The sequence below is a fragment of the Tachypleus tridentatus genome, chromosome 10 (genome assembly GCF_004210375.1).
Source record: "Tachypleus tridentatus isolate NWPU-2018 chromosome 10, ASM421037v1, whole genome shotgun sequence".
Lineage (NCBI taxonomy): Eukaryota > Metazoa > Arthropoda > Merostomata > Xiphosura > Limulidae > Tachypleus > Tachypleus tridentatus.
In genome coordinates this window covers 162,938,836-162,962,927 of record NC_134834.1, presented here as the reverse complement: position 1 = coordinate 162,962,927, position 24,092 = coordinate 162,938,836, and the positions used below count along the sequence as shown (strand labels likewise).

General features: G+C 32.2%; 1 protein-coding gene across 2 annotated transcripts in view; it reads left to right on the top strand.

Annotated features, from left to right (window-relative positions):
• Positions 1-11,895, top strand: part of Naa15-16 (N-alpha-acetyltransferase 15/16) — a 64,469-nt gene extending 52,574 nt beyond the window's left edge. Inside the window, exons 17-21 of one of the 2 annotated variants that reach the window (XM_076465000.1) lie at positions 4,089-4,234; positions 4,418-4,625; positions 7,139-7,282; positions 9,841-9,938; positions 10,091-11,895. In XM_076465000.1, coding sequence (XP_076321115.1) covers positions 4,089-4,234; positions 4,418-4,625; positions 7,139-7,282; positions 9,841-9,938; positions 10,091-10,309 — 815 coding nt within the window. In that variant the 3' untranslated portion in view covers positions 10,310-11,895. Of the gene's footprint in view, positions 1-4,088; positions 4,283-4,417; positions 4,626-7,138; positions 7,283-9,840; positions 9,939-10,090 lie in introns of both variants that reach the window. The other variant, XM_076464999.1, reaches the window with a different exon arrangement.
• The last annotated feature ends 12,197 nt before the right edge of the window (positions 11,896-24,092 follow it).

Here is a 24,092-nt window from a genome sequence, read left to right as displayed (position 1 = left end):
TGTGAACAATTTAGTTTCAGTAATTGCTTATTGAGGTGGCCATCTTTTATTTTGGAAATCTTACTTTTTTGTTGCTTAATTTATGACACAACAAGGATAAAAAAATGTCTTTGGTGGGAGGGTTTCAAAATGTAATTGTAATCTCTGAATACCCTTGAATTGCTCATCAGTAATTCAAGCAACTGTAGAAGAAACAAAACAATATTTGTATTTTGTTTTAAACAATAGTACTTGATAAAAATATAAAAAAGCCTTGTACAGATATTATCATAGCATCAAATTGTACAAAAATGTTCTGTTAAACTTGGTTTCAACCCAAGCTTATAAATAAATACTATAGTAAATTTAATAGCTTTGCACTATTTTTTCATCTTCAGTATAGTAAAATAAGCTGTTTAATAGAACTATGTTTTCTTCACTTTGTCACTTTTTAGTTGCACATTGTATTTATCTATTTTGAGGTTTTAACAAAATACCACCTTATGCTTTCAAAAAACACTTGAAGAACTTACTACATTATGAACTATTACAATTAAGTTGACATGTGTAGGTATTCTCATGCATAAATATAATATTTGTTTATATTATATTCCAATGACATTATGCCTACTGTTAACTACTTTAATTAGGTTCTTCACAAATGTCAGTGTAATTTAATTGAACACAACCTTTTTACCCTAAACACTATAAAATCACAAATTTTGGTATGTCATAAAATGGTGAGTATGCAAAGGTTGAGGTGATCAATCATGGCTCAGTGAACTTTGGATTTTATGGTGGTGATGAATGTGTTGTGAGGTTTCTGTGGTATTTTTTTTGGGAAGCTTCCTTCTTCAGGTAGTCTTGTTCCATATGGTAAACTACTGCCTTTTTACCTGAAGCTGTTTTTAAGATCCAAGTAAGTGTTGTTTATTTCAGGTATTAACAGGTTTATATCATACCATGGGCTTTTTATAAAAATATTTTATGTATACATGGAATTTTTTAATTGTATTTTGGTTCTTAAATATTTTGTTGACTTCTCTTTTTGGTTGATGTTAACTATCTTGTTCACTGAAGATGTAAATGTACATTAAATACAAATGACCAAACTTATAAAGATCATATAATTTATTCACAAACTCCTGGGTGTTTTCTGTTTTGTTAATGAAAAAATTTCTCCATATCTTAGACTGTAAATAGTATGAAGCCTCATATTCTTTTACTTTTGTTACATAAGTTGAGAATAGTACAAAACTGTACAATGAGAAATTAGGAATTGTGGGTATTTTACACATGGGCTTTGAAGCTTAATTAGAAATACAAATGGAAATTTTAATAAAAACAGATGCAAAAAGGTATAGAAAAATGTTTTTTTGTAGCATATTAGAAAATGGCCAGAAATTATTGGAAAAAATTGTACCTTTTTAAAAAACATGTTTCTCTTGTGTTTATCTTATACCCACACCTTTAATCTACACACAGAAAGAAACACACATTCAGAATTAGCTAACCAAGAAATACAAATGTCTGTTCAGTTCTCGATGACCCCACAGTAAAATTGAAGTCTTAACAATGCTAAATTGAGGGTTAGATTTCTGCATTGCTAGGATGAGTTACTGACACAGTTTTCAAACATTTCTAAAAGCAATGTTGCATGTTATTAGCATAAAGGAAATGTTGGAAATACTGTTACCATTTTTACCCTCTTTACTTCCATATGTAAATTTCATAATTATATTCACATCTACCTGTATTAGACTTTTTCTAAGTTACCTAAATAACACATTCTTTTGGTGACATGGTAAAAAAAATTATTTGGAAGGAAATTTTTTTTAAAATGCCAGTTATTTTATTGGGGTTGATGTTGGGAATTTTCAAACCGCTAATACGAAATTCAAATTATTATGCAAGAATGTGTACTATTAGATATGTTTTAAAATTGTACAAAACGATTTTTTACAGGCATATGTTGTGATAATACGGTTAAATTAATGAAGGTTTTAAAGTTTTAAAAAGTTCTATACTAGTGACATATACTTTGGTTGGTTATAGATTGGTTATATAAATCAAGTAGGATTTTTTAGTTTTGTTCCCTTGTTAGTTCTATAAAATGTTGATCCTAAAAAAATTCCACTATAATGTCTATTATTTCTATTGTAACAATATCACTGGTGGTCTGTTCAAACTTACTGTAATATAAGTCTAAGTAACAAGCTCTATTCTTAAAATGTACCCTCCTATTACAATACTGAAATCATTTAGTTAGAAGTGGGGTGGAGCTAATTTTGAAGGATATCATCATATATTCAGAAGTTCTTTCATTTGCTAAAAGACATCCTAAAGTTTTATAAATTAGAAACCTTAAAATTAGCTTGTGTATTCAGTATTCATATACTCTGTCCTCTAATTATATAATATGACATAGGATTTACAAAACTATCTCTATCTCAAACCCATTTACAACACTAATGAACAAATAGGTTTTTCTAGTGGTGTAATGATAGACATCTCTTGGAGCTACAGAAGCTGGCCAGTGGGAAAGAATCTGGGAACCACAGTATAGAAACCTGTGTAATACAATGTTTGTTAGAAATGGTCTAGGTTCAAAACAATAAGCACATTAATACTCTACATTAAAATTGTCTTCTAAACATAAACAATATATTATAATAAATGCATATATATTAGACAAAATGTAATTGTGAATCCCAATCTTATCATTCGATCAATTAAGGATTACTTATTAGGAGTGGAATTACATAAACCGCAAGTTGGTTAAATTTTGTGTCAAATTATAGATTGTTATAATATATGTATATTGAAAAGCTTTTATAATGAATTTAGTAAGCCTTCCTTACCTTTATATATTACTAAACTGTAAATTTACTGTATAACTGATTTCTGTAAAATGCATGTTTTACTCTTCCCTCACTTTTTTTTTTTTTTTTACTATTATTTAGATGTATCTCAGTACTGTTAGTTGTAACATATAATGTGTATTCTAAAGTTAATAATGCAGAAGTAGTATTCACATGAATGCTTATCCTAGTTGTTATTAACCCTCAGTCATATCTGAAAGTTTGGTGTCAACATTTTCAAATATTATTGTGATTAACCTCAATATCTGGTTTTGCTTACCAGATCTGTTGTCAATTTACTAAGGATTTATGATTATTTTACTGTGTACATATTTGAGATCCTTACAGAAGATGATATATTCAGTTTGTTTGCATTAAAATCCATGTATTTACACCCATAATGTACTCCTGGAGCACGAGGGATAACTATATATTAATGTCTGCATTTTCCTTTGTTCAAAAGTTGCATAAAACAATATTTAATGGTTAGTGGATATTACAGAGTTGGCCATAATTTTCCAATGTGTAATCTTTATGTGGCAAAACAAATTAAGGCAGAGCAGGTAACAAGGTCCTTTGATTACTCTACAGTTTGTTAACCTGTAGTGATGCATACATACAAATAAAGAACCATTGCATTTTTGTTTTACTCAAATTTGGAGTTTTTAAAATGTCATGCTTGTGTTAGTATATAAAAAAATAGTCTGTAGTATATTTTTGCCCAAGTAACCTGTCAATTTACTCTTTAGTACAGTCTCACCATTTGTGTGAAGAATGCTGTGTGCATTCTTGCATAGACATAGTGTGACAACACACAACTGACACGGTCAGCATATGTGGTGCACAAGAAGAGTAAGAAATTAAATTGAGAAAATATTTCCTTAAATATTTTGCTTAAAAGGGGAAAGTGGGGGGACACTTGAAGTGAGACACACACAGATTGGTAGTGCAAAAGATTTAAAAAGTGTTCATTTATCTTGGTCAGACTTGCATAGTTTTTTAATTTTCCAAATTGTGTTATCAATTTTAATTTAACTGTTTCTTTAGGGTGCTGCTATAGATGTATAACTGCTTTTTTTCATTTTCATGAGTGTACAGAATATACACTTTTCATGATCATCATACATTTAGTAATATATATACATATAATATTGTAAACAAGGAATTGATTGCTGTATTTTGTAGAAAAAGTTATACTATTAATTTTGTTTGAATTAAGTAAAACAAATTCTTCATTTGGTCCTTTAGCTAATATGGCTCCATCTGAGCTGAAGAAACTGAGGAACAAACAGAGGAAGGCACAGAAGCGGGCTGAGCTGGAAAAGGAAAAACAGAATGCTGCTCAGGAAAAACGGGAGCAACACATCAAATCTCGTCAGCAGCAGGATACAGAGGTAGACAATGTGAAAGAAGAAGAATTGGTTCCTGACAAATTAGCTAAGGTTATTTATTATGTTTAATTTGTGTGTTTTTAATAATTGGTATTTACCAATTATCATTTTACTCCCTTTTTTTTTAATACATGTCATTCTTTTATTTTATTTTGAAGTATACATGGTGTTTATATTTTTTTAAAGGTTGACGACCCTTTGGAGCAAGCCATCAAATTTTTAAAACCACTTCAGTTGCTTGCAGCTGACAGAATAGAAACCCATCTGTTAGCTTTTGAGATTTATTCTCGTAAGAACAAGCTCTTGTTGATGCTACAGTCCATTAAACGAGCGTATAAACTTAATCCCTCGCATCCTAAACTCCATAGTCACATTATCTGCTTTTATAATCTGGGTATGTGTTTGTTTTATCTTGCTTTTAAAAAAATGTTGATTTAAAAAAAAGAACTTAGAATTATGCTAATGTAAGGGCATTTAGTAGAATTAATGTAAATTTGGTTTCTATTTATTCTTGTAGAAACACTGTTATTTTAGTTCTTTGACCTTTAGTTGTGTTTAAAAATGTTAAAAAAGTAGGAAATATATTTGTGTTTATACTTTTCTTCTCTAAACACAACTCAGTTTTTGTATTTTTTAACTTACTAATTGTGTGCAGTTTTCTTTTATGTTATATGCACAACACTATGTAACAAAATTTTTACTTTTTCTTGTTCCTGGGCAGAAAGTGTTATTTCCCAATTGCTTATGCCTGAAGTAAATGGAAAAGACCTAAGTTTCTCTTCAAACTTTGCTTTTGTGACCTGGGAGCGTATAACAAAAACATGATGGGAGACTATATTAGGGGGCTGATATGTGAAAGTGATTAACATTACAGTCGCAAATCTCGAAAAACTACTCACTTCTAAACATTTTTGTATAACTGTAGTATAAATACACATACATCTTGATTCATATGTTGTTTTATTCACACCTTATGTAAATGAAAATGTGCAAATTTGCCCGTTTTTACATAGAAAATAGGTTAATTCTAAATGTCATTATTCAGGTCACAAAAACAAAGTTTGAAGGGAATAATGGCCATTTTCTGTACTTTTACAACATAAGCAATTAAGAAATAACACATACTATCCAGGAACAAAATTTGTGTTACATAATGTCATTTATGTACTTGATAAATTATTAAATGTATCTATTATTTTTCTGCTATACTTTTTAATTAATGTACTTTTTAACATTTTCTGATATATTATTCTTTGTTTTCCTTTCTTTTGCACTTAAAGAAAACAGTTTCAAAACAAAAACATAAAATTACCTTGAAACTTAATTGTTGAGTCTTCTGTCTTATTTGAGGAAACTGAACTTGTCTAGTATTTTGAATTTGGAAATGCCAGCTTAATTTACTCTTCTTGTTGTTGTATCTGTCAAATTATTAACTTTTTATTTTATTAACTGGAGTTCATATATTATATAATTTTGATATTTTTGTTTGCTATGACACTCAAAGTGAAGAAACCAACCAAACAGGCTGGGTGAAATACTCATTTTCTAAGTAACATAAGGAATCCCAGCACTAATTGTATGGATTAATTGTGGTATTGACTGTGTTTTTGCCCACATTTTCTTGTGTAACCTACACATATCCTGTAACCAATGAAGTCATAAATGTGTAAGAAATGTGGTGCATAAATAGCGTAGAAAATGTGCTTAAAAATCTGATCTTTTGTGTGCAAAAGCTTTGTAACATTTACTAAAAAGCTACCAAATTTTGTTCAGATACATGTAATACAAGTTACTAGTATGTAAACTGTAATGAGAACAAATAGTTATGAGTCTGGTCTGATGGGCCTAAGCAGTGTTAGTAGAATTAAAAAGCATATTTTTTCTTATCTGTAATTGTAGGGCTTAAAATGTTATTGCATATATTTAGGTAAACTTTGTTAATATATTCATTGTAGAATATGATAATACTTTTTTTTATGAAGTGTACTAAGCAGAATTCAATCTCATGTCATATATTATGAAGCATTTGCGTTATCTAACCTGCCTGCCATATGTCTTAATGAATTAAACCACAATTTTCTCTTTGATAGTAACATTATTTTGATGGATTCCTGAAGTATACTGATCAACTTTTAAAATATAAGTTTCATTTATAGCCATTTGCAGAGATTATCTCTAATTAGCAACCTGTTTTTGTAAATAATAAGGTGAATAAATTAATTTCAAGCATATTGTAACATTTTTTCCCCCTTTTTGTTTTAGTTGCATTTCTACACTTAACTTCTGAGGTTCCAATTTATCCCAGGGATTTAGGTCTAGTAACATTTTTCAGACAGAGAAGGAGGGGATTTGGTGTGTAGTGTGAGGTTGTTGAAGCCATTCTGTGAATATGTATACACCCATTTCTTGAATGAATTACTTAAGTTCAGTTGAATCACACCACCATATTATCATCATCATTACTGAGAGTGAACACCAGGATAAGAGCAGTGATAAATTCTTGGTACAAAATGCATCTTATCATGCATTGTTAATAGTTCATCTGTGAAAGCTATCATTGAAATAATTTCTCCGTAAACCATATTAACTTAGTCCCAATTGTTTTTCAATTGTTTCTTCTAGTTGTAGTTGCATTGTGGATGTGTGTGACAGAGACTGAACTTTTTAGAAAATTATATATCCTGTTCATGGTTATGCTTGACCTAATAAATTAAAACAAGGGATATACAATTACATGTCTACTTTAGTAACATATAGATATTGCTCTAATGTGCATGAACCTTTAACTTGATCCTTTAGTATTAGGGATGTATATAATTGTAATAAAGAAGGAAAACACTGTTCTGCCCTGATTTTCATGTGTGTGTTTTTCAGTCACGTATCACAACGTGTACTTTATTTTTTCAGTGTCTCAACAGACTGATCTTGCAGAATCAGTGTCTACAGTGTTGAAGCAAGAGATGGAAAAAGTGTATGATTTTAAGACAGCCAAACAGCTGAATGAGGAGTTTCTCACTCAACATAAAGACTCCTTGCCTCATTTATTAGAAGGTTTGTTACTCTTAAATGCACAATAATTTCTGTTAAGCTACTAGGCCATCTGTTTAACCCCATTAGCACAGGTGGGAGTCAATGTGTTGAAACTGTGGCCTTTAATAGAGTGCCATTCAGCATGTTGTTATGTATTTCATGTCAGTTTTATGAACTATTCATTTAACCTTACATTTCTAATCTGGCAACATTTCATATTAGAGAAAAGTAAATATCAAATACAATGTACTGAAATACTGAAGCACACTGCAGATGAGCTTTTCAGATGTTCTGAAGGTTATGCAAATACAATATGCAGACAGTTGATGGTAAAAGTAATTTTATTCATCACCTTGAACTTGTCACAGTCTGAGTGAGGTTGATATTGTAAATTCAGATGTATTTTGAGTACAAATACCTTTTTAACTTATCTGATTTTTTGTGTGCAGCAGAATTGCACATTCTACTAAAAGCTTGATATATTTACTGTAAATGTACATATTAAATTCAAAATTATAACGAATATTTTTTTTCCAATATGGAGTTGGTTTTATTTTGAAAGGAGTAACTTTTAAAACTCTATATCAAAGCAGTATAGAAATAATTTTAGTAATCATTCAGTTTTCATTCCTGAATGTGTTTTGGGGATATGTACAAATAGGTTATCTTACAACTGTTTTTCTACAACTGTAGCACAGATAAAAAAATTATCAAAACACTTTTCTGTCTTTAGTAACTGTAAAATAGTGTAGCCTGGTCTTATAAATGTTGGTTTGCTTTTACAACCTTGATTTAATGGTATAACCAGTGCTTATTTATTAAATTCACTATTTAAAATCTAAACATGTTAATGTGATACAAACTTATTCAATATAATATCAAGTATTGCTTCTTATGTCTTCAAAATTTGGTGAATAACATTGTTATAGAATCATGATAGAATGCATGTAATAAGATAATTTCCTTACGGATAGTGTTACTAATATAATGAACATAATCATTATAACTCAAGTTAATTTTTGCACATATTGAGATCTGTATAAATTTGAAAGCTGGTAGATGAATGATATAAATGGATGTTTTCTCACGAGGTGGCAACTTGATAACATTTTTAAAATGGGACATTTTTAATCTCCGTGTACCTTAATATTACTTATTCTAACATTTTTATACACACCCACATATTGATGGGCATTTGGTGATAAATGTGCAACTTTTAGTGTGTTTAAAGTGCTTTAAAATAATGAGGTCGAAAAATAACAAATGTGTAAAAAACATGAATGATAATACCATAATATTTCAAAATTTGTTTCTGAACATAGTTCTATAACTTGCATCAAAATGAATGTAGACTATAGCAGATATTACAGAAGAAACAAGCTAGTTTATTTTTTACCAAAAAATCCCACCTAATGAAAGAACACATACAAGGAATATACATGCAAGCATACAGATTTCAATACATTCATGCAGATCTCAGTAAAAAAAAAAAATTATTGTATAGTTTATTTGCTAAAGATTAAGTTCATTTTCTTGAAATGTATATCAAAGTAGATTTATTGATGGTAAAAATGCTAACTTTATCTAATAGATAGCTATAGCACACTTATCATACCTAGAAAGGATGATTGAAGAGGTTAGTGACTGAAAGTTGGTATTAGAGATAGCATTCAAGAAGTATCTCATTAAAATGCATCACAACATTGGATCTCCTCGTTTATCATAATGCCAAGATCACAATTTTGAATGTTCCAACTTATTTTTAATATAAATGCATTTTCAAATGGTACTTCATGATGTACCAAAATATCTGAGCAATAAAAGTTGCAGAAGAACTGAAATGATGAGGTTAAGATGTCAAGAAACCTGTATGAACATAATGAGACAGGATGATATACTGATATGATTAAGGTAGAAGAGGTGAATTTAGACTATTAAGAAGCATTTTTGTGTACGTGACTTTGTTTTATTTCTGTTGCGTATTCTATAATGCATGGGTCACAGAGGTAATTCTGAGATATGCTGTTCTTTTTCTGGTCTTTTTTTATTACTCACTCATTTTATTTTATGTAAGGATGTTAATAATATGTTTCATATATTTATGGTATAAACAAGCTTAGTAGGTAGATTTTTGTTATTTATAATCTTAAAAAAAATAACCAAGAGACTGATTTAAGGAGAGATAATACATTTACCAGTGATATTATGAGAATAAAAATTTGTAATGATTTTCTTAATGATAGCTTTATTTTTCTAGTTGTTTGATCATCTCTTGTACATTGTGATTGAAAGTAAATTTAACCTGAATTCTTTTAAATGTATACTAGTCAAGTGCTTTCTAGAACTAATAGTGCACAGTTTTATTTAGCATTGGTTTTCACTTTGCTAGAGATTATATCTTAAAGATTTTAAATCTTCTATTAATTGCAAAGATATTGTGATATTAAGTATTAATAAATGTGTTGAATAATTTTTTTATGTATTGCTATATTCTGTGTGTTTAAAATCTTATTGGATACTTGAACGTATGTTTCATAACTAAGTATTCATTATTAGGTTTAATTTTTGGTTTTCTGCAGGTGCTCGAATGTTGTATTTCCTAGACAAATCATCCCAATCAAGAGTGCTAGAATTAGTGACTACGTTTTCCAAAAATATTAAGGGTCTGAACATTGAGGTATGATTTTTTAATTTTGCAACAGAAATAATGTAAAACAAGAAATTCTTTATTTTGGAAGAGCAGTGTTTCAGACAAATTATTTCAAACAGGTAATGTATTACACTAATTATATACACTAAAAACTTTTTTTTTAATCTTTCTGGCTGTAGATTTGTACTGAGGTACTAAATGCTATCAAAGAAGGTGAACTAGGACATTGTGAAGAAGAAGTTTCTAAGTTCATCTCTAGATGTAATGAGTTGTTCCCCATTGCTACAGCTTTCCGTCCTGAACTACAGAAGGAAGATGAAAATCTTGTGCCTCAGGTCTGCATAGCAGGAGATGGGGGGATGACCAATCATGTTGATGGACTGACTAAAGAAGAATAACCTAAGCCTGTTTATTATAATTATCTAGAAATATTGGCTTCCGTACAAGGCTGGAGCAAAGACATTTTGACCCAGCTCCATTCCAGTGGCCTGTGATTGAGCCTGTCATTAGGCAAATAAGGTTTATATTACCAATTGCAGTACAGTTTCTGGAAATATACTTTATCCCTGAGGGATAAAAATACAAGCATTCAACAAAAGAGTGAGAGACTCTTGAGTAGTTACTTCAAAAGATGACACACAGGAGCTGGGTTGGAAGCTGTTGCCCTGTTATGGACTTGCAGAATAGAACTTGCTTTGCAAGTAAATCATACCACTGGTTTTTCAATAGTTTTTGCTGCTTCTTTTTTTAGTACTATTGAAAGCAGTTTTGATCAGTACGTTAGCTTTCAGTATCATGCTAGATGCTGTAACTGGTGACCTAACTTTACAATCTTTTATTTACAGATGATGATATGGATTGTTTTCTTTCAAAAGTTCAGCAAGCAAATCATTTCACTTGTATTCTTGTGAGGGAAAAATTTACACATGACTGAAGAGCTCACTGTTCTATTAAATATAATCAGGTTTCAGTACTAGAAAGGAAAAATTTTCATTTACCTTTGTGCTATTCCACTATGGTTTTTGTGTGTGTTTGCTAACAAAAAATTCTAAGTCAAACTTCAGTCAGTGCCTATACGTAAAAACTTGCCTTTTTTTAATTTTCAACATGAATCATGAATTGGCAAACATAGTGATATCTGATAGCTCTGTTGTCTTTCAGCATTTCTTGATAGCAAATTTGTTTCTTTTATTTCAGAGATAAAACTGACAGTAATTAAAATTGGAGTAGAAATGTGTTACCCTAAAGCATACATTTGGGATATGTGTGCTATTATTATAAATCTGCATTGAATTTAATGAAGACAGTAAGTTCACTTGATATGTATAGCAACAGTTTTGTTTTGTCTTGTTGTTCTAAGTTGTTATTTACAAAATGTGGTACCTCTTTAAAGGATACCACTGTGCAGTGGAAAGTGTTTTTTTATTGAAAGGTCATTTTCCCCTTTTCAAGAATTGGATAGAAAATAAACAGAAGTCTTAAATATTAGTTTTCCTCCAACTACTAATAAACTAGTTAATTTATAAATAGTAGAAGTTATTGCATCATTTACTGGCATTACTGTTAATGCAAGTAACCAGTTATTCCTTGTAGTACCATCAGATATTTGTTTGATGGTGTGGGGAAAGCTTGTTCATAAATATGTTGGTTTCAGTTTATTAGAAGTTTCTGAAATGTAATACAATCCAACATTTAGTCATACAGAATTTTTTTTTTCGTTGATTTAAGTACAAGTTAATATTAAACTTTAAATCCACTTTTAGGGGAATAATTTTTTTCTTTTTTTAATGGTTAAGAAAATTTGATTATAAAAATTTCAGTGGTTGTTACAGTGCAAAATATCTTAGAATGTAAAAAAAAAAAAATTGTTCTGAAGTGGATGGGTTTAGAGTTAGCAAGATTTGGTCACCAAATTGCTTTTTCATTTCAAAACTTGTTTGTAGTATCAAAAATTCAACAAAATAAAATATTTCCTTACTTCCTGTATGATTTCAAATACACTGCTTGTGATTATTTCATGTCATATGACATTGATACTGTGGTTTAAGAGAACAACTGTAACCGTATTTTTCGTTTTGTCTTTTATTTTCACAGATGTAAAATTATAGCTTATGAAGTGGTTTATAGTGTTTAATCTTGAAAAGGAAAACTGAATATTTGTAACTAGACTAATGTAAAATCATTGTTAGGACAGACTTGCCAACTGACTGTACCTTTTATTTTGCCCTCTTCTAATAATGGGTTGAATCAACTTTTAATGCAATAATAGCTTAAACTCATTGTGATATAGACTTTATAAGATGCTGAAAGAGTTGCTATGCTCATTGAGAACTGCAGTGTATAGTCGGTTCAAGAATGTAAGCAGATTATTACAGTGACAATGAAACAGTTAGTTTACCCCGAAACTGCAAGTTGGGTTAGCTTCTAGTGAGTTTGTTTTCTTAGAAAAATGAATCAACTCACTTGCTAGATCATCAATCCAATTTCTTATAATGAGCATGATGGTTTATTTTTGTTTGGAAAGAGCCCTTGTCAGTCAAGGGGAAATTCAGCACTGTGTGCGTGTTTGTGTGTATGATTAAACTACAGTGAATATCCTGTTATTTTCTTAATCAGTACAATCTTTTCCAGCAGTACAAAAAAAAAAAATTCAACTCAACTTATTAGACCAAATCACTTCCAATGATTTGTCATTTACATTTGGCACCATAAGCATCCTTGAAACCAGGTTTTCTGTTTTTATAATCTATTGGTTTCAGCTGCAACATGACATGTTTTGGTAATATATTTCACAACTGTTGAAGACATTGAAATTTTTTGCATTTTACAAGCTTGTCCAATTCTTTTTCATTTGATATGCCACTAAAAGTTTGTGTAACTTTTTTGTAGTGGCAAACATAAACCTTGTCATTTGCGCAACAGTGTTGATAGACTAATGACAGATATCTTTGTACAGCTAAAGAAGTGGACTTTGAAAATAACTTTCTTGTCAAATTTGACACCTACTATCATAGCTTTTTGAAAGTTTAGATTCTACCTCAAGAACCATTGTTTTGCCAACCAAGTAAGACATGACTGTATATCTGCAATTATATGATTCAAGTAATATGCTGGCTCAATGCATTGCTAGTGTGTTTTGCATATCATTGTATATGGAGTGTTTTAAACATGTTTGGAGGGGTCTCTAATAAAGTGGCCATGCAGATCAAAGTTTAGTTATTTTAATTTTAATAACATAATTAGCATTTGCACGATATTTAATTGTTAATAAACTAATACTTTAGAGCTAATGGATTTCTTAAATGTATGCTAATATTGAGTTTGGATGGAGTTCTTTTTCTAATTATCCTGATAAATAAAATGGGTTGGTTAAAGAGAAGCAACTGGAAATTACAAAAATCTCATCACTCAGTGAACATTGATACTTAATTCAAATAAGTGAGACAAAAAGACAAATAATACAGTCATGAACAGGTGTTTACCTTGCAAATACTAAATCTGAACTAATGTTTTGCTGTAGGTATAGGAAGTTATCAGCATTTCTGTAAAAATCCATTATTTTTTCTGGACATGAGATAAACTATTCAATTATACAGAGGTTGGGAAATCAGTATATTAAAATGATTTTAGGTCCTCGCTATTATGTTAGTCTGTGTGTTACATTTAATCACGATTTATTTGATGTTGCATCTTGACAATAGTCTTGCAGTGTAGTTTCCATTGTTCAAAGCTGTTTTGTCCAAAGTACACACCTCTTAATGAGTGCTTTTTATAATCCATCATGTGTATGAAAAAAGCCAATAGGTACTTCGTCTAACAACTTGACTTGCGTGTATTCACACGAAATAGGATGAATATCCGTTTCATTTTCCTGCAGCTTGAGGTGTGACTGGAAACCTTATTTGTTGAACTTTATACTCTGTTAATATCGCTTGCTGATGAAGACAATTTTGGTTATGTTGCTGGGAGTACAGGAGCCTTACTTTGTCACTTTTTCTTCACGGTTTCCTTCTGTTAAAAGATTACCCTGTTGCCTACCATGGCTAGAATACAACATATTACACGGATCTTTCTGGATCTTCCTTGTGGCTCAAGTTCATTTTATTTTTATCGTTGTCAAATACTATTTAGTACAGGGATATCCGTATATTGAAAATTCTAAATCCCTGATCTGAAAACATTTTTCTTACACGAGTTGGTAAATATTTTGTTTTTGGAAAGGCTTGTTGTATACCCTTCCCAAAAACGAAAATGTTTTGGTCAAATCACAATACCTGCATATTATCAAACTGTATGAAAATGTGGTTCTGACGGGGTTTTTTTTCCTACCATGACTATTTCGACAATGGTCGTAACGTTTGTTGTTTGTATTCAAAATCGTTTTAATATAACGTACTTAACCTCCTGTGGAAGAATCGTACGCAAGACAAAAGAATATGTGCATGTGTGTTTTACCAGATGTTAGACGTAAAATAAAAAATGGGAGAAACTAGAGACAATCAACAAATAGTATCGTCTCATTTTACCAATAAGGTTTATATTTCATGTTATTTTTCTTAATAGGAAACTTCAAATGTGTTGTAGCTATTTTTTTTTTACATGTCCTGTAGGATTAGACTTCTAGAGAGAGAACTTAAGAAATGCAACTAGACCTTATTTAATGATCTAATCAATAAATTTACGATAGAATTATGATTACTTTAGGTGAAACTCAATAAAGGTGTCTTCAAAATATTTGGCTTTTTAAGCACAAGGTACATATCATTTTGCTAATTCCTTTAGTTTTGAAATGAAAGCAGAAATGAGCTAATTTGAGTATCAAATTTTGAATCTATTGTATTAAATTCCATCGCTGGCATGCTGTATATGGGAAAGTCAATGTAAAGTGTTTTTCTGTAGATACCGACATTTATAATACTGGAGAATTAAAATTGATTGCACTCCCCAAAAGTTTCTTATTGCATAACGTTATTGACATTAAATATTTTTTCACCCTCTTAAAACAGTTTCGTTAAGAGAAAGATACTGAGGCAGTGAGCTGCCATCTTTAATTTTGAAGTGTTAATCAGAATGCATTCGGCCAGTATCGCTCATCGCCAACTCTTGGATTACTCCTTACCAATGAATAGTGGAAATGACACTCATAATGCCACTACGGCTGAAAGGGTAAGCATGTTTTGCGCTGGGTTGCGATCCCGTTACCTGTAGTTTGAGAGTCGAGCGACGTAATAACCAGTTCATCTTTGAAGATACAGAACAGGAAAGTTGCGTAAGAACATAAGCATTTGACACGTTTTAACTAAACTGAAAACAACAAACTCATTTTGTTATTTTTCATGATTTCGGTGTATATTCTCCTGTAATAGAAATAACAGATGCAATAAACGTAATTAAATACCTAAGAAGAGGTTAATTTAAGGCATTACCAACGATGAAATAAACATGCCGCAGTTGTTTAGGCGCATTCCAAATATCACATTTTGATTTAATGCATTATGAAAAACAACATTCGCAAAAAAAAAAAAAAAAACGTTGCAAGCACATGCAATTCGAAAAGGTTGAGGTGAAAGTATTGCAATCTTCTGAGAGTTACGTGATTTTCTTACATTCTCCACTGGTGTCGTTTTCCAGCTTATATTAGAACATACAGATAGACAGATGGTAAAAAGTAATTCAGCCTATCGCAGTCGCCCTTAGATTTTACCATATGTTTAAATCCGAAGCTTTGTAATCAAGACAGTTTTGGCTGCTAAATTGCCCTCTTTTTGAGACATAAATGTTGGAGCAAGTGGAGTGAGACTTCTCTTTTTCGTCTTAAAATAAGTTTATATTTAGTTAAATTTCAGTAATAAGGACACATTTGGAACTCGATTCAAAGTGCACAAGAAAAATGAAACATGTATGGTGTACCTTGAAATTCTGTAAGAGTGTCACCAAGAACCGCAATGTATTTATTAAAAACAATAATATAAAAAATTTGTTAAAAGACATCAATGACAGCTCAAACAAACTGGAAAGTGATATAATTATTTATTCAAACGACAAAGTTGTACGTACAGTCACATAGTGCTAATTCGTAATGATAAAAATCAACGAACGAAAGTAAAGATAAATTTGTTAACCAACTTACATCAAGGGCTTATCAGACCGGCTAGGATACGACAGGCATAGTGATGGCTTAGATTGTATATTTATCAGTTTTATTTAAGTTATTTACAAATGAAATTTAGAGGGTACGTATTAATAATAAATGTTAATGTTCATAATTTTAACACTGAATATTTCTTTAATTACTATTGATAATGTCAGAAAAATACCTAGATACAGTAAGTCTTGGGTTTTGATCTTTTTGTATTTAATTATTTCTTCATTTGTATTTACTATCATTAACAAGAACTAGCGAATATCAGTATTTCTAATTGATATCCTCCTCGGTAAACAAACCAAATAGCTTTATGTGGCTTTTCTGTAATAAAAAAAAACATTTCTAGTTTATTTGATACTTTAAGATTTATCCAGAGCGAGGAAAATGAACTGGCATCATTTACTGTCTTCACGTAACTCTTAATTGAATCGGCTTATAGTTCGCTCTTAAAGCCTTTGTTGTTGCTCCCGATTTCCAGTGGTCTATGGTAAACCTGAAGACTTCTAACTTTCTAGAGCCCATTGTGTAGCTTTGTATTTAACATCAAACGAACAAACCTTTGATCTTCTGTCTGCAGTCTGGTGTGTTAATCACCTTATAGTTATGTTCGGCTCTAGTATGAAAGGATGTTTTCGTATTGTTCTGAAAAATAAAAATATTGGGTTTATCAAGGAAAAGATAGGAACTTTGATGGGTAATTTAAATATAAACATAACAAACTGCAACAAAGGAAGATAACTGCTTGTGATTTAATACGCATATTCACATTTAAGATGTATGTCAAGAAATCTTAAGTTGTTTGTTTGCATTGCAGTTTTTCGGATGTACATTGTTCACGAATAACAGATTTAATTGTTAAAACGTGTTATACTAATAATTGCCTATTTAAAGGTTTATATTGTGATGGTAGAGCACTCGCTCGGCGTTCGAAAAATCTGGTTCCATCTTGAGCTGAAGAAATACAAATAGTGGTTTCAATCTTTTTGTTATCAAATCAACAAGTTCAGTGATGAACAACGTTTGCACGTATGTTGGTAGCTAAGAACTGTTATGTTTGTAATTATTCTAGGATCTGAGGCAAGAAACTGGCTCATTTTTAGGTTTTGTTGGGCACCACTTTCTTAACTGTTTTCTGAGTTGCTGTTTTTTGTTTGTTTCTGAATGGGTGTACGTTACCGATAATATATGAACTGAGTGACCAATCAGCATCATGATTTTTAACCACATTTCCAAATGATATCACAATGACATTTTGCTAACAAAATCCAATTACGACTCATTACAAAAAAAGTTCATGACCATTTTTAATCCGATTGTAACAAACAAGGTATCAACCAACTGCTGTTTGACTTCCCTGTATAACCTGTTTCATGGAAGGAGAAAGCACCCCAGATCATGATGGAACCTCTTCCACTGTGTCGTGTAGAAAATGTCTATGGTAGGATATTCTTATCGTGCCAGTAACGTTGGAAGCCATCTGGACCATTTAGGCTAAATTGTTTCTCATCAGATAACAAAACCTTTGCTGAAAAGCACCAAACATGGGACGTAGAAAAGTGGACAAAGTTTAACCGAGCTGTTTCGGGGTGTGGAAGGAGGCGTGCCCTTTGAAGACGTTTACAGTTTTCAAAGCCTTTCTCTCGTAGATGCCGTCTTATTGTTTTTGAGCTGCATTTTCTGTCCGTAAGGGCCTTAATCAGGTTCGACGATTGACTGGTGTCTTGTCGGACAACCCGTCGAATCCTCCTGCTCAACGCCGGCGATATTTTCTTGGGCCAACCACTTGAAATTCTCTTTCCGTATCCCTCAGGGTCTTTTAAAAAATTTGCAACAGCAGTTTTACTACGCCCAGTCTCACCAACGATGACACGTTGAGAGAGGCCTTGCTTTTGAGCTGCATTCTGCGTCCGTAAGGCCCTTAATCTGGTTCGACGATTGGCTGGTGTCTTGCCGGACAACCCGTCGAATCCTCCTGCTCAACGCCGGCGATATTTTCTTGGGCCAACCACTTGAAATTCTCTTTCCGTATCCCTCAGGGTCTTTTAAAAATTTGCAACAGCAGTTTTACTACGCCCAGTCTCACCAGCGATGACATGTTGAGAGAGGCCTTGCTTTTGCAGCTCGACAATTCTGTCACGTTCAAACTGTCAACGTTTTGGCCTTTGCCATGTTTTTACCCAATGTAACACAAGAGATGTAGACAACGCTAATGCTTGAACACAATGACTAAATTTTGTTACGTGTGTACCAATTAACGCCTCGTTTCAGTATGGTCTTAAACTTTGGACCAGCTAGTATTTAGGCTAATTTCATAGTCTTCACATTTTCCCTATTAAATGCTAGAAAAAGTTTATTTTTATTTTCATTTTTCGAAGCTGTACTCAAATAAGTCGTTGAGTCTAACAAAACAAAATACATTATATATATATATTCATTGGCCTTTAAGATTTTGGCCATCAGTGTATACGTCATTCGCTTGGTTCCATTTTCATAATATATTCCTATACGGTGGTGTATATCAATGGTTCTCAACTTTGGGTGTGTTAAACATGATAGAGAGTCTAACAGACTTTGCTCCGTCTGAAGTTAGAATATTTCAGTCTGTACTGTTTTCTAAGGGAGCTAATGGACAAAAAAAAAAATTGGAACGCGGGATATCGTTCAAAAGCATGTGTTTTGTTAGCATAAACTGCATTTCTTAGCGTACGTCGGTTGTTTACTCACGTACTGCTGAATTTAGTTGTGCGTATATGTATGCATCAAGCCAAATCGATATGGTACTTAGAAACTGGTACTAAACTCCGGTTTCAGTGCTACAAGCGGATGAAAAAGATGACAAATTTAACCTGAACAGGATGCCAGTCCATCCCAGCTAGCCACTAGTACGTAGATTGAAACAAATGTGTTAGAACGATGATAACAACAACAGTATTTGCCTGGGCTTGATTGTGTATTTACGACCTCAGACATATTGCTTTATGGAATTTCGTAAAATCAGTTTGTTAGCTATCTATTTGGAAGCGATAGATTAAAGAGAAGTCAACTATTCGACACCTGGCACAGGTGGTTTACTCTAATCGCATATTTGATTGTTGTAACGCATTCATGGTCCCAATATGCAGAGCACGATTTTGTGTGTGTTCACAAAGCGCGTACTTCGGATGCAGAATCTGTCATGCAAACCACTTTCAGTTACCTGAGACAAGAAAATAATGTTTCTGAAGTGTAGGTTTTTTAAAAACTTCATTTTAATACAATTTGCTTTCCATCCAAATCTGTGAGTTAGTATACGAATAAAGTGTTGCAAGTTCTTTAGAAAGTTAGACTACATAGAACCAATTATATAATAATATTTACACGTAAATTTTATCAGTAATTAAGATAATGTTTAAATTCCCAAATATACGAGCGGATGTAATGTACAGTAGGTATGGAACTGCAAGATAATAATTTCGGACAGGAAAAAGAAACGAGCTATAAGGTAAAAATACAGAACACCCTCGCACATCTGTTCGTAGTGAAAATATTCTTACCTTGTTCGTATAGTCCTAAGAATATATAATAGAACCAAAATACTCTAAAATAAATAAAAAGTTAAAAACTCATGAACTACAGACTAAAACCACAGCAATATAAACTACCGAAGCAGTGAGGCACTTCAAGGTACAAAGTAAACAAGTATTAGGAAAAATAATTATTTCTTAATTTAAATATAAAAAAAAAAACTATTTAGTAACGGCAATTGAACTTGGGGGGAAAAGGGGGGATCAAACAAGAACGAGATGAAAGTGGAGAAATGATTTAATTCAGGTAATGATCACATAGCAGACTAAGCCGTCTCCACTTTACATGGAGAATAAAATCCCTACATTACTGGCTTCTCTACTTTGTTTATCGAAAGTTTGATGTTTTAACAGAATTTCAGCTTTCATCATTATGTCTTTCCTTTAGTTGATTGGCCAGGTGGTTAAGGCATTAGACTCGTAATTTTAGGTTTGAATCCCCGACACACCAAACATGTTCACTTTTCCAGCCGTGGGGGCGTTATAACGTTTCGGTCAATCCCACTATTCGTTGGTAAAGGAGTAGCCAAACAGCTGGCAATGGGTGGTAATGACTAGCTGCTAAATTAGGGACGGCTAGCGCAGATAGCCCTCGTGTAACTTTCCGCGAAATTAAAAACAACAATAAGTGAACAAGAATTCAATTTAGATGTTAGGTAAAAGCCTGTTATACAAAAAATAATCTTGTCTGCAGATTTGAGCATCTGAAATCTCAGTTAAGATAAAACTTGCATTTATACAAAATTAAAAATGACACGTTTTTCATAAGTACTCACAGATGTTGTCCTACTCGTGATAAACATTTTACCAAGATTCCTTCACTGAAATTCGTTTTCAGTGTATTTTGTGACTTTATGTGTAGGTCTGTACACATGTATATGGAGTGATAGCCTACAATAAAGTGCGATATAAGAAGCACTTACAAATTTATGTATAAATTAAAGAAATGTTTTCTGTACCTAGGACTTACAGAAAATATTGATTTTTTCCATTTATCAAGTGTTCAGGATGTCAGTAACTAATATGATATTTTACTCTATAGAAAGAACATCATTTTTAAACAGTTTTGTTGGACAAGATAAAAATGTTTAATATTCTTGTAATGTTATTTTCAATTTCTGAAACTTGATCTATATTTCGTGATAACGTACTTGTTTTTGCTACACATTGTAAACGTGCAAGCATCATGGGTATTTATGGTTTAAATATTATTTAGTATAACTGGTTGTTTAGACAGGATGTGTGATCTATGTATTCTGCTGTTCTAACAAACTTCACATTACTGGAGTGTAACAATTGATACATATTGTATACCTTGTCTAAACATTTTTAAGTATGACATACGTGTTAAACAGTAAACTAATTGTTGAGTTTTTAAGAGCATGTGTTCTTAGAACTTTTAAGTTTAATCACATTAATCAAAGTATATATAAAAATTCAAATGTAATATATATATATGTGTGTGTGTGTGTGTGTGTGTGTGCGTATCATGTTGCTTTATAAGTTACGTGAACAGAATATTAAAAACATACTAAAATCTTCCTAGATGACCTGTTAATATCTAATAAATTTACTCAAGAAAAAGAGTGACTCTCTGAGAAAAATTGTTAGCCCTCTTTTTTTTATGTTTTTGGCTTCATCCTCTGAAGAAGTCTCTTTCCTCCGAGTAAGTGAGAAAGTCATAAGTGAAATAGGTCCAGAAGAACCAGTCTTCCTGAATTCGTTGTTGTTGGTTGGCCTGGAATGGCCAGATGGTTAAGGCGCACGACTCGCAATCTGCGGGTCGCAGGTTCGAACCCATATCACACCACAATATGCTCGCATTTTCAGTCGTGAAGGTGTTATAAGTGGCGGTCAATCCCACTATTGTTGGGTGTAAGAATAGCCCAAGAGTTGGAGGTGGGTTGTGATGACTAGCTGCCTTCCTTCTAGTTGTAAACTACTAAATTAGGGACAGCCAGCACAGATAGCCCTCGTGTAGTTTTGCGTAAATTAAAAAAATAAACAAAGCAAATCACTGTTGACCTACCCTTACGGGAAGAAATTGTCCCTATGATCCAAAACAATCTAGGGATGTCATTGCTGGTCCTCCCATGGCCATCAGTATCTCCACTCCAAAATGGCTAGAGGCAAGAAGACTCAACAAATTCCTCTGGCCTAAAAAGCAGAGTTGAAATGTGAGTCCCTCAAAGATACGCATTTCAAATTGTTAAATAATTTAATTTTAGAACAACCTACGTTTTGTCAAGCTGAAAGGTGTCATACTCCACTTGATTTTCTCAGCATTAAATACCAAAATTTCTGATGAAGTGATTAGCATACAAGAGGGGTGGGGTCATCTAAGGAGAAAGAAATTTAAAATGCTACGATACAGTGATGTTACTCCTGAAGAAATTTTAAACTTTCCTTGGTGTTACTGTTGATGTGAGTATAGCTCTCTTCCCATCACTTACGAATTAGGCTCAGCATGGGAAGGTGGTTAGGGCGTGACACCAAACGTGATCTCCCTTTCAGCTATTGGGGCGTTATAAGTCACGGTTAATCCCACTATTCGTTGGTAAGAGAGTAGCCCCAGAGTTGGCGGTGGGTAATAGTGACTAGCTGTCTTCCCTCTAGTCTTACACTACTAAATTAGGGACGACTAGCGCAGATAGCCTTTGTATAGCTTTACGCGAAATTCAAAACAAACTCGAGAATTACTGGTCTACCATCCGTTCACTTCATTTACCCTAATTTTCTTTAATATTGTTTATATATTTTATGTTTAATTTTCTGCCTCTATAGCTTTTTATAAAATATTAAAATAAATTGATTTAACTTACATTATTCTTGTTTTAATTTAAACAGAAAAAAAAGTAAAGGTCTGAAATTTACTAAAGAGAGATAAAAGTGATATCAGTATTACCAAAAGCTCGTCTTTCTGAATAATGAATTGCAATTTATAAGTTAAATTGTTTAATATAGTTCTGCTGATTAAATACAAAAGAATATAAAAATAACGATCTCTTTCAGTTCGAAGTGCTACATTTAATTCACGTCCAACATCTTGCTCTCTACTTTCAAAACTCTAAATTCTTAACACGAGATATAGATTGTTACATTAAATCTTGACAAATAAGGCATATGAAATAAAGATTAGTTAAAATCTTTGAAAAGTATACTGGTGTACGCCCTCTAGTATTAATATATAAATCAAACTTGTCCATATAATTATAATATTAATGATAGATGGGTACTTGGCTGTAATTATAGTAGAAAAGATTTTAACAATTTTTAAGGATTGTTGTTTGACTGCATGGAACGTTTATTTGTAGTCTGAAACACATGTTTTGGATTTTGTGTTAGAATTTTCATTAAATTTAATTAAATAAAACAGTTAAGTATAAACAATATAATTTTATAGTACTAAGTAAAAAATCAAAAAGTAAAAATGAATTTCTATAACTTATCTACAATTTTATTCATTCAATGATGATATTTTGCGCTTGAGTACCAGAAAAATATCTTTCGGGTGTGATAGGTATATACAACTTGGACTTGACAGTGTTGGAACTAAAAGTATGGTTACCAAGTTGGTACCTTCTGAGCTGTTGTGGACGGTCCTGGTGTAGATGGTATGGCCGTTGTTTTAGTGATGATTTTGCTCTAAATTGATCTTTTCTTCCCATGATGTCAAGTAAAGGATGTTAACTTCAAATCTGTTATTTCAGGAGTGATAATCTTAGATAACTCCATTCATGCCTTAGGATGTACCACTGTCGTAAAGCGGAAATGTTGCCTTCTGTATGGGACAGAGGTGTCTTTGCTTCTATTTTTTTATTGCTGTGGAACTGACCTCAACTTTTGAAATTGTAGACTCTCAGTGGCAGGGGATATAGGTCATGTTTTGTTTTTTCTTAGATTGCCTTTTAATACTTGTGTGGTGGTTGGCCTCTTGGTAGATTGTGGTAAGTCCTTCATCATTGCGTAGGCTCGCTGGTCTGCTTCATTTTAGTGTCATTGGTAGGGTGTTTATTTCAGATAGCAGCAGCTTGTTTTTAGTTTATGTCAGTCTTCAGGTGTGACTTCCATTTATCTTGAAACAAGATAGCTCCTAATTAAGAACTGTGTCTTTTTATAGTGAAAACCAGCATTTAAAGCTCTCACTCAGCTTAAACTGTAGTATGGCAGAAGACGAACCCGCAATATAAGGTTAATACATTATAGTCAATCAGACCATGGCCCTACCCTTTCTGTTAAAACGTTTATTAGATCTAGATGTGGCACATATACCATGCCTTATGCCGTATATGATAGATGCATTTGGTTCAAATGTTTATGAATACCCCATTCAGTTAGCTTCATATGAAATAATACACGTGCAGCTACTTTTGCTATACCCTTGACCACATACATGAATCATATTCTAGCAATACTCACCAGTCAGCGAGTTTAGCCATTTTACACACACGTGATACTTCTGTCATTGTCTGA